The sequence below is a fragment of the Phaenicophaeus curvirostris genome, chromosome 12 (assembly GCF_032191515.1).
Source record: "Phaenicophaeus curvirostris isolate KB17595 chromosome 12, BPBGC_Pcur_1.0, whole genome shotgun sequence".
Taxonomy (NCBI): domain Eukaryota; kingdom Metazoa; phylum Chordata; class Aves; order Cuculiformes; family Cuculidae; genus Phaenicophaeus; species Phaenicophaeus curvirostris.
The window spans coordinates 10,355,262-10,372,806 of NC_091403.1; the positions used below are offsets into that span (position 1 = coordinate 10,355,262).

Here is a 17,545-nt window from a genome sequence, read left to right on the forward strand (position 1 = left end):
CATACATTACAATCAGAATCATTACAGTCCCATGATTATTTCATATGCAACTTTCTCTAAACCTTGTTTTTGAAGTAATTAATGAAATAAGTGATTGCCCTTTAGTGAGTGGTGTCTCAATGTGAATTGTAATCAATGCTTCTTCCGAGTGCTTCTTTGCACTGATATCTGTACCAATTAGAGGCTTCTTCTATAGAAAGGTTACGCAAACACAATTTTATTTCTTATTATTAATTATTTGTTGAATGGGACCAAGTTTTAAGAGTGTGTGTGTGGACTTACTGCTTCAGTATTGGAGTTGCTTCTGTAAAGAAGCAGCTCCCTTTAAGATTGACCTGGAAAATATATATTCAAGGAGCACACATGCTAAATGCCTCAGCACTTCTCTTTGCTTTCAAGACCAGAAGGTTGTACATAAAACCCAGTTCAGTATTCATGACTACAACTTCAATGCTTTTTAAACAGTAATGCTTCTGAACTCAAGATCAACCTGTTGTAAACAGATAATAAGATCAATATGAAAGCCTATTTGTTTGCTCAACCAAGACACCTTTGAAATCAAAATAAAATGTAGAAGAAAAAAATCTGCCTTTGAAGACCACATAGAGAAGGATACAACTGAAAAATAGATACTGATATAGATATCAAGCTGCCCTCTACAAACATCTGTGTTTAACTCTGATTCAACAAGATATAACATGGTATCATGTAGCTAGAGATTATTGAGATTGCCAGTAATACATCTATCTGATTTGGTGCTGAGCACATGTTAAAAATGGGGAAGATTGTGAAGGGAGAAAGGATGGGGAGTAAAAGCTTTTGTTCCACATGACATGCATGTGAGTCATTAAAAATGCATCTAGCTATACCTGGAATATTTCTCTTGTCAGGGATAGAAAAACAATCCCCTTGAAGCAGCTACTACGGTTTTGTTGGGCTAGTTTTTTCCAAACAGATTCCACTTCTGTATCTTCTCCAGTAGGGTTGTTTCTGCTGGAGTAGGTGCCAGGGCAGAGCAGGTCCCTCAGGTCAGGAGTGGGATCGCTCAGGACCTCCAAGCTGGAGACTGATGCTCAATAAATAAAGTACACTGATAAACTTGAAGACAGACTTGGAGCAGTAAGTGTTCAGCTTTGCCACTGCTACTGAGTTTCAGGATTATTTTTTAAGGTAACATCTAGGTTATGAACATGAATATATGGCACTGCAGACTCTCAGCCATCTCAGCATGGCCGATGATGGATGCTTATTTCTAACATTTCTCACCTGAGTGAGTATTGATTTCACTTCTCACACTACACTAGTCACTTCACCAAGCTGCAATCCAACATTTAATGTGTTAGTCACACTGACTTGTGGGGACTTGTGGTCTGTAGTCTATCATATGGTGACCTTTATGACTGACATAATCTTAATCATGATAGAAAAGGCTGATACAGAGATATTCACTTCATTATTTCTACAACTAGGCAATGGGATAGTTGAAGGAGTAGTAAGGTATGAATAGAGTGGCATTTACTGTCCCCTGCAGACAAATGCAGTGATTTTTGTATAGTTTAATTTTCTTTTTAAGGACAAGGACAAAAAGTTGGCTGGATAAACAGCTGAGAGGAGGTAAATGCTCTGTTTTGTGAACGAGTGCTCAGAATAGAGGCAATAAGGATGGAATTCCTCATGGTAACTGCTCGTACACCTTTTCCCAGCGTCCTCATTCCCCTCCAAAAGCACTAAGCAGCAGACAGTTTGTACTTCAGAATGAAGGATGAGCCAGTGACATCCTGAAGTCTTGTAAAAGCTTCATGTTTGTTCAGCTCAACGTGGAAGACTCTCAAATACTCTAGCAGCATACAGACATTAAAAACGACCAGGGGAGCCCAGCCCACAGGGAGTTTGCAGTATCAGATGCTGCCCTCGGAGCTGGAAGGTTTCTGCTCCCTTGGGGAGCCCTAATAGCACAAACTGCTTTCTTAATCGAGACCAGTCTCACTGCTTAATGTCCTCTCCACTCACTATAAGACATAAATTACAGTGGTCTTCTTCATTCTGATTTTGCCATTTGTTAGCTTTCCTTGTAATTCTTGACTTCTTTCCACCTTCCAAACTGTCCTTCCTTTCTATAAATATTATTACCTGTCCCAAACATTTTCCAGTTATTACATGAGTTGTATCAATGTCCCTCAGAAGGGTAAGAAGCAGTGAGTTATGGCAAGATCCTCCCCACTGTGAAGGGTTAACCTGAACCTTACATGCTGGTCAAGCTCCTAGACTGACCCTCAGTGAAAATTAATAGCTTGTATTATATCTTTTTAATATTCCTTCCCAGTACATTGTCAAATCATTTCATCTGTGTTTAAATGGATCAGTGGTTTTCATCTTCAGTTGTTTCCTCATTCCTCTTTTTTTTCTACTAATCCTTTGCTGTTTGCAGGTGTTTTAAAAATCATAGCAGGAAGTCCTTTTGTTCATTGCTTTTTATATTATTTCATAAGATTCTTATAAAGTTGGAGGTTAAGGACATGAACCACATTTATGGATCTATGTTGTCTCAGTGCAATTAAAAAAAATGGACCCCACCTACACATTTTATGAGTTACATTACAGACATGGCAGTGTCGTCATTTGCAGCTAATCAAAATGTGCCAGTTGGGCACAGATTTCCTAAACACGTGTATCAGTATTGTTTGTCGTGCAAGTCACTAATTTCAGACTGATGCATCTGGCACAATCATTGGTGCTTAAGATGGAAAGATCCATAGGGAGGCTTTCAGCTTTCCATTTAGTGCTAAAGCGGAACTGAACTCTATCAGATGTATTATTATTGTCATTATTATTTAATATCCCCTCTGCTTCCCTTGCACGCTAGCCACTTAACAGAAAACATGAGTATAGACCTTGTCTCAAATTACTTGCCATCTGAGTGACAGACTAGACACCCAAGTGACAATAAAACACATATCACTAAGAAGATGACCAGGATCCTCATGGCATGGCTGTATGGGTGCTCATTGGCGGACACAGAGGATTTGGGGTTTGGTTTTGCTATTGAAGTGTAAACATGACAGAACAGCTGTAAGTTTTTAAGAAGAAAAGATTCAAGGAGTGTATTTGAGCACTGATACTTTATTAGCATGGACACTAAAGTGTGCTAGACAGGAAGAAGTATAATGCAATATATTGGAAACACAAGACAACAGAGAGATGATAGACTAAGAAAACTGTTGCTGTAAATTCCTTCTTTCGGACTGGGTTCAGATGCTCTGCAAACACTGGGCAGCATCTAAGTTTTTCATGACCTCAGGCTTGTATTAGCCATATTTCCAAGCTCAGGAACTTCTTTATTTTGGCAGTGCTCATGATATCTCCTGCTTGAAATCTGTAAATCTGTTCTTGTGGTGTTTCTACAGGACTCATATGCCTGACTCCCCAAAAAATGAGCCTGGCAGCCAGGGCTGGGACATACTTATCTTTAGGAAAGCACTAGCTTCACTATGCTTTGCAGGGCACAGAACTGCCGAGATACTGAACTTCCATGAAAACCTTATGTATGTTAATTTAGGGAAAAGGCAGGGGACATTTCTTGTGCTTTCAGGTGACCCCTGGAGCCCAGTGATGGCCACATTCATCAAGCAGCAAGCTTCCCTCAGAAAAAACATATTTTGAACTTGTCCAGAGTCATTTACGATCTATTGAATATTTCATATTCTGTAGGGAGCATTTGAGTTTCCTAAATGACACCATCAGCCGGTGTCTGCAAACATCGTAAAAAATCTCATTTTAATGAGTTACCATACATGGAAAGACGAGGTAAATGAGTCACAGCTTCACTTTATTATAGATCAGCTGAGACACTTGATTTATTGAGGGCTACCTGTATGAAAAATAATCAGAGGCTATCAAGGAAACCCAAACTCATCCAACCCACCACAATGTAATCTCCCCACAAATAAAATGTACTCATAAATCAGGGCAAGTATGTAAATGTGCCCCTATTATGCTTCTATTAGGAAAACTAAAACCACAAAAAGCTCAGTAGGATGTGAAAACTGTGGTAATGTTGGCAATATTAGTCTAATTCATAACACAAGGAGCTCTGACATACATTCTGCCCTTACAGCTGGCTAATTAGTCAAGATGGAGAAAGCAATTTGACAAAAATGTTGATGTCTCAGCTTCCATTTTAAAACTTAAAATGCACATATTTTTACTTTTTAATTGAGCTTCACTGATAAATGCAGAGAAAAAGATAGATAAAAGGTATTGAAATCTTTATTATACTATTTACTTACTGAACAAAGAATTCTAATAGAAAATCAAGTAACTCAAATATACTGCTTTTAGTAATAAATCATGTAAAAACATGCTTTTCACAGAAATATGTCTTTCATAGAAATATACATGTTTACTATGGGGAAAGCATCTCTCACTGAAAAAGAGCAGAAAGGAAAATATGATAGAAATACTTTGATCAGATGTGTTGCTGTTCTCAAGCAAATGATAGCATTTGTTCATTGACAGGCTATTCAGCTTGATCAAGGAAAGGCATGTCGATACAACTGAATAACTGCAATGAAAAATCACCCTCTTAAATGGCCATTACTGTATCATGACGTCCAGGTAGCAAATAAATATCCATGTAGAGAAGAGTGCAGACTCCAAATTCGTACCTCTAGAACTTCAGTCCACAACAGATCAATTCAGTGCTGCTGCAATTTATGTAAGTCAATAAAACTGAATATTATCAAAGCAATTTTTTTTTAAATACCTTGATTCTCACCCCTTAGCAGATGCACTGGCTTTTTTTTTTTTTGGTGCTAACAAAGAAAAGAATCAAGTTCCATCTCCTTGTCAAAAGATTAATGATCTAAGTCCACATGGAGGAAGTTATGCAAGAAAGTTTTGTATAAGCACACTGGTTGTCTTAAAATGTTGCGCTCCATTTTTCTTCTATGTGATGTGCACAGACTATTAATAACAATAAATGATTGCATTTAGGACGAATATTCAAGGAAATAATTTATAACAAAATCTGTATTCAAATCCATCTCTCAGCTTCCACAGGTCATAAATCACTGAAGCGACATTTAAGATTTATTTACAAGGAGATTTTTATATTGCCATAGGTACAAAAAAATAACAATCGCCATCTGAATAACTGTCCTTCATTCTAATTATGCAAACATATCTTTGGTAAAGGATAGGATGTTTTCAGAAAAAAAGACTTTGTAAGTCAGAAAGGAAGCTAAAGTATGCAAAGGTTGATAATAGATGATATTTACAAGTTGTTGTTGTTCACATATCTTCAGTGCAGACCAGACAAAGAAATTACACTACAGGACAATAGCAGAGCTGGAGTAGGCAATGGGACAAAGTTCCCATCCTTGTGGTGACAATATTAGTTGTGGTGGATTTATGGTAGCAAAACCCACTGAGCTCAGGGGAAGATCTCTGAAAACAATGTCTCAAGGTCATTTTCTTTGGGTTAGGTGTTGTCTGTTAACTGTCTTGTTTAAGAATATGTGGTCTCCTCTGGGAAAATGAACAGTTTTAGTGGGGGAGTGAATTCCATCTCGCGATGTCCCATTTTATGTATAAGAAGCTGAGACCAATTTCTTAATTTAGAGGAGAGATAAATCCAAATTAGTTGTGAGAGATTAGTAGTTAGATCCATTTGAACTAGCCATGTCGTTCTCTGCCCTGAGATAACAATTAACATCCAAACCTTCATGGCTGCACCCTCAGCATTAGCGGAAAGTCATTCTTGGCTTTTGGACAACTCTTCACACCTCAAAAATGTAGGAGATAGAAACTGGCTCTTTCTCAACGAAAATGATTGCTCACCTGCAGGTCCCTCTACCTAAACAGCAAATATTCATGCAAGAGCTTTCAGGATAGTTCCTGTAACCCGATTATTTTCTTTTTAAAATAGCAGTGGAAAGTGGAGCAGGAACATAACTTTGGTAAGAACTTGTTAAGCTGTTCCTCTCCTTCACAGTGACAGGGGACAGGACAAGAGGGAATGGCCTCAAGCTCTGCCAGGGGAGGTTTGGGCTGGACATTAGGAAAAAATTCTTCACAGAAAGGGTCATTGGGCACTGGAACAGGCTGCCCAGGAAGGGGGTTGAGTCACCTTCCCTGGAGGTGTTTAAGGCACGGGTGGATGAGGTGCTAAGGGGCATGGTTTAGTGTTTGATAGGAATGGTTGGACTCGATGATCCGGTGGGTCTCTTCCAACCTGGTTATTCTATGATTCTATGATTTCAGAGGCAGGGAAGGGGGCGGTCAAAGGAGAGTTGTTCTGTTACCACAACTAAAAATGTGCTCTCTTAGCTTTACAGTAAATGAATTGGGCACTTTTCCCCGATGCTCCTGGTTATTTCAAGGTCAGATAGAGCAACACTGTTCTGCCTTACTGAGGTGTTATCAATGACTTGTTTTTATCCTTCATCCTTTCGTTGCATTGCCATTTTCATACTGGAGGTCAGTCCAAGGGCAAGTGAATTCTCTTTATCTTCCACGGACTTGTCTGAGTTCCAGTGAGGTCAACAACTCCCCTCATCGCTGCATTCCTCCATCCTGCACTTTTATCACTGCTTCAGGGATATTAGACTCCTTCATACAAAGCACTGTAAGGATCCTTCGTATGAGGAAGTTCCATTTGCTGAGACCTTAACGATAAAAAAGATGCAGCAAGACTCAGGGGCTCTTTGGATACAACCTGCCTACAGATCCGTGGGAAATCTGCAGCAAGGTCTTCAGCCAGACTATCAGTGTCCTCAGTAAAGGTTCCCCTCACGCTTGATTTAAGTATTTATACCAGATGATCGTGCCTTAAAAGCCAGTTACTAAACTCAGACATTTCAGTTGCACATGCTTTCACAGACCCAGAGTAATTAAGTTATCCTGTTAACTCTAAACGCCGAACAGGATAGTAAAGGTTAATCAGTGTTCTCCAGAATAAAATATTTTTTAAAAATCCAACTCCTTTCTTGAGGTTCCTACTTGCTTCCCTTAGCACGTGTGTGAAACTTTTGAGGATCAAAGGCTGTCGAGAATGCTGAAAGTCAATTACTACAGGCTTTTAGTACAAGACAGAAGAAAAAGAGTTCATTTTGGCAAAAATGCTCACTATATACTCACAGTGCTGCCAGTTTTCAAAGGCAGATTGTTGCTAATTAGTATTAATAATATTCAACTGAGGTATACATGTCCAGTCAAAAAGATTGTGCCTGACCTTCTGGTACGTAAAGATACTGGTATAGCTAAGATGACAAAAGGGTGTTCTTTTACATCAAGCTAGCTCAACTAAAATTACATAAGTATATAAGGTAACAGCCAACAATACTGTTAGCTTCTGCTAAGAAGCAGCTATCAAATTGAACTAGCACCACGCATCAGTTGAAGGGGTGAGAAAATTCTGTTATGGCCAAAGAAGGAGCAATGAATAAGCTGGTTTTATAAGAGCTGTTTTTGTTTTAAGAAGCCACCATACAACATCACAACATCGTGAATGCAGTTCCTCCCTTTTCTGTCTATACTAGTCCTACTTTGTGTTTGCTGATTGTCTTGATTCTTTCATCGACAGCCTAGGAAGCTATTTGAATTGTCATTTGCTCAGTATTTAGCTTCAAACTGTCCCATGAACACCTCTACCTTAGCTTGATAGAAGTAACATCCTCCACAGTAAAGTAAGGCAGGCCTTTCATCTGCAACTACAGCATTTGTTACAGATACTCTAGTACTACAAATTCACCTCAAAATCACACAGAAAAGTCACTTCCATTGGGAAGATCCAGCTAATCCTGCAAAGCCAGGTTTTTACCAGCTCAGCCATGTTAATAAAATCTATTCTACAAAGAGATACACCAGTAATTTCAATAAAACCAGGAACTAGTATCGTGAGACAGATACATGCTGCACATACTGTCCAGAGGAAGAAATATGATTGCGTTGAATAAAGCAAGTGCGAATGGCAGATTCAAAGCACTCATGCAAAAGTGCAAGATCCATAGAGAAAACAGTCACAGACAGTAGATAAAAGGCTCAACAGGAAGTCAGTCCGTGCACACAGGGCTAGATTTCAAGATGCCATTGAGTATCTCTGTAAACAATTTCTTTACCAAGGAGACAGTTTGATTTACAAGTATTGAGTCCGTCAAGTTATTATCAAGCAAGAAGATTCAAGACACAACTGTTCAGTGTGTGGCTGGAACTCCACATGCTTACGAAGCAAGAGCTTACAGCCCCCTTGGTCCAAGGCACTTAAAAAACTTTCATATAAAAGCTCTGCTGCATTTTGCCATTAAAGGAAGTTACTTTAAGAAGTGGAAAGTAGTTGTTGTTCAACAACTTCCAGCACATAGAGGGAACTGAATTGTGTCCAGCTAGCACAAAAAACCAAAGTAAGGTGTCAAAATTAAATCCAAGGAAAGAACTTTGATCTGACCCACTAAGACTAATGCTCAGAGGTGGACAGAAGTATCCATGTGTCACCAGCGACTGTGTGATAGCTCGTGTGACCTCCTACATAAAAGATGGCACCATCACTCCTTGTACTATCCCCACCACCTGGAAGACAAATTCTTACTGACTGCAGGGAACATTGCCTTCTGCTGCATCATCAGCCACGGACGAGTCTGGCCAAGAATATTTTCCAGAGTGTGACAGTGTCAGGAAAGCAGAACATTAGTAATAAGGTGTTCCTACCATGGGTATCTTATTTGTTTCATAAATGCACATCAATTTGTAAAACAAAAACAGATTACATTCCCTTTTTATTTTTTGATTGACCAAATAGAATTATCTTCTACAGTTCGAGCTTTGAGGTCTCATCCTTACAGTAATGAAATTAAATATTTTATTGCATATTGACTTATAGATTGGACAATCATTTCTTTATGGGATGCTGATTTACAGTCAGGAAAGCGGTAGTCTCTTGTCCAGTAATTTGCTTTTCATTTTCTGATTCTGCAAATTAACTTTCCTACTAAATGAGGTGTTAGGCTGATGTCAATATTTGCAGGTACTCCACGATTATACTGTGTTTGCTAAATCACATTGCTTTAATTCAAAAGTCATTCTGATTTCCATTTAGACTATGATCATGCTGGGTGCTTAGTTCTCCTGTAAAAGTGTCACATGCCCTCAGGTCTCATGAAGTCAATGGCATTAGAGATTACTCAGCTGCCTTCAGATCTGAGTCTCATTCATCCAGGAATGCCATAATTGGAGGTTAAGAGCTAGGTTTATGCAGCGTAGATTGTAGACAAGTCATCCAATTCTTGCATTTAAGAATCTCCCCTCTTTTTTAACTGTTTTCATAGTGGGAGATTTCAAGGTGAACCAGTATCTCTTGTTAAACTAATGTGTCTTAATTTTCTGCAGTTTTTAGCTTCAGTGAGGTGGTCTCCAGCCTTTCGTCATCTTGGGGAAGGAACAGCTATCTAATCAGCTTGTTTGAAGGAAATGCCTTTTTAATGAGTCCAAGTTTCCAGCAGGACTCAAAATAGCAAGGCAGTAAAGTCAGAAGTGTTTATAGAAAGAAACTGCATTAAAACTGTTAGCATCACGGTATCTTGGAAATGACAGCTGCTGATATATCTACACACTGTCCCAATCTCAACCTTCCTTAACGCTGTACACTTTAGGCTGGTGTGCCTGCTTATACCCCGATTCTACAACAGCAGATTACTAAAATCCTTTCCCTGTCACCTCCCTCCTGTACTAGCTGATCTGTAGGGTTTTGCACCAGGGAATCACAAACCAGAATTTCAAAGCCATCCCAAAGAAAAGCATCTTGGCTAGAGTCCTGGGATTTCTTATTTATTTATATGTTCTTCCTTGCTTTTTGAACCTATCTCAAGTTATTCCTCATTTTCTTAATATGTAAGCCTTCCCGCAGAAAAATGCACCAAGGAGGACCAGCCAGGGGTGCAGATCTGATGCCAAGAGGACATGATTTATGCTACATTCAAATCCATTTTGGCAGCACATGAACTTTCCTTTCATTGAAATGGCTTAAAGCAATTGAAAACTGGCCTCGACATGACTGCACTGTCCTGGACAGAAATCCAACTGGGTGTTGTCCGAGAGTGATATCTGAGACAGTTGTGCCTGATTTTTAACTTCATTGGCATAGTTTCGAATGGAGCAGAATGCAAACCTCTCAGGAACATTATTAACCAGCTCCTAATGCAGTGCTGTGACATCCTGGAAGCCAGTCGAAAGTACCTACTCCACCAGATCATGGGGCAGGACAAGTGTTGACCTGGCAGGCTGAAGCAAGCATCCCCTGAAGGTGACTCTCAAGATGATGTTCCTCAGTCAATCCTGCAATCACACCAGATTAACAGTGATTTTCGGGTTGCTTGGCACCCAGGGCCACCGGACAGGAGAGAAACCCTAACACTGCACTGTGCAAATCGTGTATAAATCCATAGCTGTAGGGAAGGAAGAGGATGCAGACACTTGGGCAAGTATCAAACTCTAATAGCTGCTCCTGGCCTACAGAAGTGCGAAAAAGAGCAATAAAATACACAGTGGCCCTGTAGAAAATATCCAGAGCAGTTTTGGTGAGAGAAGATAGTAGTTATGGTTGCAGCACTGCTTTTGTTGGATGTTTTTTAACATACACCACAGGACCGACACGTCTCCTGTGAGACCATTGTTTTCTCTTTGCACCTGTTCTTGTGTTCTCTTCTGCAACCTCAGCAACAATAGGTACACTGGGTGCCCACTGCTGCTCCAGTGTGGCTGTGCTGGATGAGGCACATGTTATCTCCCTGGACTCCAAAGTATGTCCGGAAGCTTTGGGAATACTATTCCAATGGCAATTGTAGAGATGCCTAACGATACAGATCAGCTGCTGGCCTTGGCACATTTCACAGAAGAGGTTTCCACCAGCTCTGCTTAAGGAAAATCACCCTCTACTGTTCCTCCTCCCGTTACCAACACTGCTGATGGTTAAGCTTAGATTTTCTTTTTAAGTTTGCACTTTTGCCCCTTAGGGTACAAGATACCAATGAGTGCTTCCCTAAGGTCCTCATCCTTCATAGCTCTCCCTCGCTCTTCTGTGCTAGCCAAAAACCCCATAAGCCCCATATCCCATATGCACTGATTCCAGACATGGATGAAAAAGTTAAGCCTGCCTAGTATGAAGACTCATGACTACGCAGTTAATTTGCAATAAGATTAACCACAAACAGGAGGGAAAATAAATAAATAGAGCAAAAATTGTTTTAGGATGATGACAGATCAAGAAAACTCCAGCTGCTAATGTCACTGAAAACTGAATGTTGACACCTGCCTGCAGGTACAATAAGGAGGTGTCCAGCAGACAAGATGTAGTAACACTGTCTCAAGGGAGCAGATTTTAGTGTCCAACCTTATCTGTGGCACCTCGTTGCCTCCCAGCTATGAATGAGTAAGTGTTTATAAAAATCTGACAAGGCATCTGCAAGAAATTTAATACAAATAATTATGGGGACAAAGTTGCTAATGCTTGCTGAGAATTGCGTTGGCAAAACTACTGAGTTGTGAAGGAAAGGGCCTATTCTAGCTATAAAGTCCCTCTTTGTTCTAGGCTAATGATAATCCAAGAACATTAGTATTCTGCACATTAGTAGTTAAAGTTGAGTCAATTTAGACCAGAAAAACTGTTTGGGTATAACAATAATTAACTATTAAATCCAAATAGGTCACCTGTTCATCCCTGAAGCACAGTACTGAGATCTCTCAGGAATGTGATGTGTTGAAAGGTGGCAGAAAGCAAACTCGGGTCTACTGACATACTCAAGTGGAGATGCAAGACCCTTATTCTTTCTTTCAACAGAGCAAGCCATGAGGAATTTTTCAAAAGGAAGTAAGTGCAAGTATACAGCATAAAGGACAGGAAAAAAAAATCCAGGCATTCTGTCTCTTCTGGACAGAAATTTAACTGATAATTGTATTCTGCTGCCATAAACTAACTAGGCAGATGTTTCAAATAATTAGTATTAAAGTCAAATTTTCTAGCAGCTGTTTTCCTTATGACAGACAAGCAGTATATCTGCTTCCTCGCCCTGGATAAACTCTTCGAACAGGATGTCTAAGATGTGATACAGACACATGATGGCACTTGCATATATACATATATATTCAAGAGCTTTAAAGCATCAACCTGAATATTGGTAACTGCAGTACATAATGTACTTGGGTCTCTAGATAGACTCTTGGTGAATTATATGAGTTTTCAGAGCTTTGCTGCCTTTAGCACCTAACGTAAACCAGGTAAAGCTGACTGGAAAGACCAGCATGCCCCCCAAATGTCTTCTTTCACAAGGAATTTTGATTTCTGCTGCCATAATTCTACATGCTCAAGTGTTTTAAGAAACACCCCTACATTTTCACTTATTGAAAAGTCTGTTAGATTGTCCATCCTGTTTATAATGCATCACAGAATCTACCTGGTGCAAAGCAACAGTCTAACCACGCTGACTGAATCAGTCTGCAAACCTACCCACCTAGAGACAGAGACCTTTCTACCTTTCTAACTTCAGAATTCTTATAGCAGAGGTTCCTAAGTAAACATTTTACAAAGAAGATAAGTATGTACTTCTGTAGTCTAAAGAGATTCCAAGGAAATGAGCTCTTTTCTTCTTTTGGTGGAAGAACTAGTTTTCCCTGGATGGAAAAAAACACCTTATGAACTGGCAGAAGCCTGTACGGGTAAGCCAGTTTTTCATGACCTCATGCAAAAACGTTGGCATTTGAGGCCTCAGGTAGCTTCTAACATGCATCTTGCAAGGTCCACAATGTCTGAGAGACTGATATATATCTCATTAAGTCTAAGACCACTCAGCTACAAGCACCAGAATGTTCTTCCCACTGTTGTTTGATATTGCTACCTCAGGCCCTCAGTGTTGGAGACTGTGTCCCTAGGGTAGATAGGACTATTGATACCTATTGATATGGCCCAGAACGGCTGGAAAAGCTGTAGCAAGCCAAAGTTCAGCATGGGAGGGAGCTGCTGGCAGCTGATGAGCAAAGGGCAACAGTGGAGCATGCCAGGTTTCTAGCATTTCTTACTGATGACAGTCTGCAGTTCTGCTAAAGCAATGCGCATCAGCTGGGTCGAATAAAGACTCATCAACCTGGGTGAAGCCTCTGGTCAAGTCCAATTTTCAGCATCAAATTTATTAGAGGTACTCATCTAAAAGAAGGCCAAAATAAAGTGCCCCCATATAATGATATTTTGGGAGAAGAAACTTAAAAAGGGGGCTACTTTAAGGTGTCAGTTCTCTTGACTTTCTGGTATGATTGGTGATGTCTGGCTTCTGCCTTGAAAAATTAGAAGGTTCTAAAGGCATCACCCTAGCTGTTCAGGAGTTTCAAAGCCTCAACCACCTTTGAAAATGAAGTTTACGATCGAAATCATGTAGTTCTTTTTGAAAAATCTGTTCTGCTCCCACAGAAACCTGTTCTTCTCAAAGGCCACAGACATTTCAGTGTTGAATGGATGAAGTACCTAAACTTCCATGTAACTGAAAGTTTAATAACAGAGAGAAGTGAGGCAGCAACCCCCAGTGTGGACCCAGAAATGAACTGGACGAGTGCACTTGAAGAGCAAAGCAGATCAGGTTTTGCTATTACGCCAACAAGGAATGTGATCTGTAATAGTAGAAGTGATGATTACAGGTTTTTAAAAGAAGATATCTCTTGAAATTAGAACTCGAGGTGGGAGTGGCAACAAAAGCCATCATCATAACGACACGTGGCCGGGGACACGAGGCGCGGGGCTGAGGGCGAGCGCTCGCCCACGCAGCAGCGATGCCGCATCGCACAACACCTACTGCCACCTATTTCTCTGAACATGCAATTTTTATGCAATCTCCCCCTGCCCTTTAGAAAGCTGTACCTGCGGGAGAGTGAAATCAGGGCAACCAAGCCCAGGATGTCAGGATGGAGAAGGGGATCAGGGCTATTTGAGGGCAGCTTGAAAAACTTCCAGGCCTGTGCAGGAGCCCTGTCTGGCTCTGCGTGGAGAGGAGTCGGCACGGGGTGTGTGTGTGCACGATGGGGGCTGTTGAACACCGTGTGTGTGTAAGGGGAGATGTTGCACACAGTGTGTGTAAGGGGGGTTGTTGCTCAAGGTGTGCGTGTGTGTAGGAGGGGTGCACACGGCATGCGTGTGTAAGAGGGGGTGTTGCATGCAGTATGTGTAGGGGGGCTGTTCATGGGGGGGTTTGCAGGGGGGTTGCACAGGGTGAAGGTGTGTGCAGAGGTTGCTGTACATGCTGTGTGTGTGTAGGGGGTTGTTGCACAGATCTGGGGGGGCTTGCACAGGTCGGTATGTGCAGGGGGTTGGTTGCACAGATCTGTGTGCAGGGGTTAGTCGCACACATCGATGTGCACAAGGGGTTGGCTACACAGATCTGTGCGCACGGGGGGGTGCACAGGTCGATACGTACATGGGGTTGGTTGCACAGATCTGGGGAGGGGAGGGGGGGGGTATTGGGTACATAGATCTGTGCGGGGTTTGTCCAGGTCAGTGCGTGCAGAGGCTGGTTGCACAGATCTGGGGCGGGGGGGGATTGGGTGCATAGGTCTGTAGGGGGTTGCACAGATCTGTGTGCAGGGGGTGGTTGCACAGATCTGTGGAGGGGCTGCCCAGGTCGGTGTGTGCGGGGGGGTGGCTGCACAGATCTGTGTGTGCGGGGGGTGGTTGCCCAGGTCGGTGTGTGTGGAGGATGGCTGCACAGATCTGCGTGTGCAGGGGATTGGGTGCATGGGTCTGTAGGGGGTTGCACAGATCTGGAGGGGGGGGGATTGGGTGCATAGGTCTGTAGGGGGTTGCAAAGATCTGGGGGCGGGGGGGGGGGGTGGGGATTGGGTGCATAGGTCTGTAGGGGGTTGCACAGACCTGTGGAGGGGCTGCCCAGGTCGGTGTGTGCAGGGGGTGGCTGCACAGATCTGCGTGTGCAGGGGATCGGGTGCATAGGTCTGTAGGGGGTTGCACAGATCTGTGTGTGCGGGGGGTGGCTGCCCAGATCCGTGTGTGCGGGGGCTGCCCAGGTCGGTGCGTGCGGGGGGTGTTGCGGCTGCCGCCCCGCCCGCCGCGGAGCCCCCGCCCCTCTCCGGCGGAGCGAGGGAGCGCGCCGGGGCGCGGGGAGGCGGCGGCGCGCTGGCCATGGCAGCAGCCCGCGGGCGGAGAGGCAGCCGCCGCCGGGGGCTGCCGCTGTGATTGGCGCGCCGAGGAGGAGCAGGAGCGGGAGGAGGAAGGCGCGGGGCCCGCGTGCCGGGCTCGGTACCCGGGAGGATGCCGGGGAAGCGCGGCTCGGCGGGCGGCGCGGAGCTCCCGGGGGCCGGCGCGCCGCGGCAGCGCGGGCGGCGGAGGAAGGTGTCCTGCTTCTCCAGCATCCAGCTCTTCCTGGTGTCCGAGTGCGCGCTGATGCTGGCCCAGGGCACGGTGGGAGCCTACCTGGTGAGTTGGGGGGGGGCGCTCCCCGCCCGGGCTGCGGGGACGGGACCTTCCCTCGGGGCGGCTCGGCGGGCGCCCCCCCCGGCCCCGGGTGGGCTCGGAGACCCGCAGCCCCGCGGGTTCGAGGCGTAAATGACTCAGCAGCGCGGGGGGGGGGGGTGACCCTCCTCGCCGTCCCCTTCGCCGGGAAGCCCTGTCCCCGCTGCCCCCGAGCCCCCGGCGCGGCTGCCGGCTTTCCCAGTTTATTCTGATTAAATACTGAGAAAAACCTGGCGGGGCGTTTGCTTCGTGCCTCCTGCCTTGCTGATGTCCCTCGCCCGCCGAGGGGGTGCGGCGGGGTGAGGCTGAGCGGTCCCGTAAGGCGGGTTGGGTGCAGCCAAAATAAAGACTTTGCGCTGAATCTGCGTAGCGAGATGTGGTGTCGGAGGCAGAACTGTAGTACAAGAGTTGGAAAGATGTCCGTGCGGCTGTGCTGGTGCCTCCGAGTATGCACCGAGAGAGGCAGCCTGTGAAAACCAAGCCCTCCGCCAGCAGATGTAAGCGTATAGTCGATTTAAATTTCTCAAAATAGCCTGCTTTATTTGAGAATTATAGTTTCCATGGAAAAGAAATGTATTCGTAGTCTCCGAGGCTTTTTGGTGCCTTACATACGATGTATTATACAGTGAGCGTAAGATCTCTGCATTCTGTACTTGTGTTCAGTATTTAGCACGGCTCCTCTCTCACACGCTGTAACTACTTCGATAGGAATGGTTGGACTCGATGATCCGGTGGGTCTCTTCCAACCTGGTTATTCTATGATTCTATACTTATGCAAATTTGTACTGAACGGGGTCCATAATTTTTCAAGGTATGTGCCTAAACTAACTACGCTTAATATTGTCTGTTAATATGAAATGGAAATTAGCAGTCATCTCCATGTAATAATGCACATAAGTTTAGTTCAGAATGTATTTCTAATTCCAAAGGAAACTATATCACATCTGCTGGGATAAACTAAGTGGTTCTATACCCTGCGTGAGCACAGGTGGATATAATTGAATTTGTAGGAGCCAGTCAGGGATGTGCTTTTTTTATGTGAGTAACACCTTAGCAAGTAAATACACTATTTCCGATGAGCTACTTGCAAAATGAGCTGTCAGCGTGAATGACTATGGGATAATCCTTCCCCAAAGTAACGGCCAAGGAAGAGCCCGCTGAGGTGATGTCACCCAGTGTGCTGGAAACATATAGATCTGCTAGGGAGCTGTGTGCTGGCACACTCCACTACGATGTCTAAGCATAGGATCAGCACGCCAAGCATGGTGTTTTCCTCAAACTCCTTCCCATTGCTCTCTCCTCACTAGTTCAGTGTTTCTTCTCCTGTTTTCCTCAACTCCTGGACATTCTTTGTACTGTGCTCTAGCCCGTGCACCCTCGTCCCGCTAAATAACGCTGTTGCCATCATAGTTCCCGGAGTCCTGACTCCCTCCTCTGAGGGGTTAACTCGACCTAGGTGCTGCTTTCCCTGCCCTGTGCCGTTCTCCAGGACTGTCCGCATGATGTGATGCCCCTGCAGCCAGCCGGATACACAAACAGGAACGGACAACTGGTCAGTAGGGGGGAAAAAAAGCAAACTAAACTCAAAACAATCCCCAGCATGCGTGAGCAGTGGCCCAGCTGCACTGGGCAAGCGTTCCTCCCTTTATCCCCCATCACTGCAAGTACCACACTGTTCTTCATACAATGAACAGGTGCAAATGTGGAATTGTCCTTGGAGGGTAAATCTATGCTTATAGTGAATCTGGATGAGTGCTGTGCTTACAGGTGTAGTGGAGGGGTGAAAGCAAGGTTAGGAAAGATGGTTATTGGAAAGTGTGGAGTACCTAATCATTTTTGCAGACCAGGTGTCCCATGGGGCCACGTGCTGTTCTCAGGTGCTGCCTTGGGGGTGAAATCAGTGGAGGCACTACAGAGTTGCCCAGGTGTAGCTGCAAGTGGATATTCGTTTACTCGGGCTCCTGGGATGAGCAGGAGTGGTTGGGCTCAGCAGTGGTGTGCCAGGCTGCTCCCCGAGGGACAAATTAGCAGGCAACACAAAGCGGAGAGCAA

At 43.8% G+C, this 17,545-nt stretch overlaps 1 protein-coding gene across 2 annotated transcripts in view; it reads left to right on the top strand.

Moving 5' to 3' along the window:
- Positions 1-17,545, top strand: part of SLCO3A1 (solute carrier organic anion transporter family member 3A1) — a 171,701-nt gene that overhangs the window by 10,306 nt on the left and 143,850 nt on the right. Inside the window, exon 1 of one of the 2 annotated variants that reach the window (XM_069866542.1) lies at positions 15,291-15,457. The exons of the other annotated variant lie outside the window; for it this stretch is intronic. Coding sequence (XP_069722643.1) covers positions 15,293-15,457 — 165 coding nt within the window. The 5' untranslated portion in view covers positions 15,291-15,292. Of the gene's footprint in view, positions 1-15,290; positions 15,458-17,545 lie in introns of those variants that run through there. 2 annotated transcript variants of the gene reach the window in all.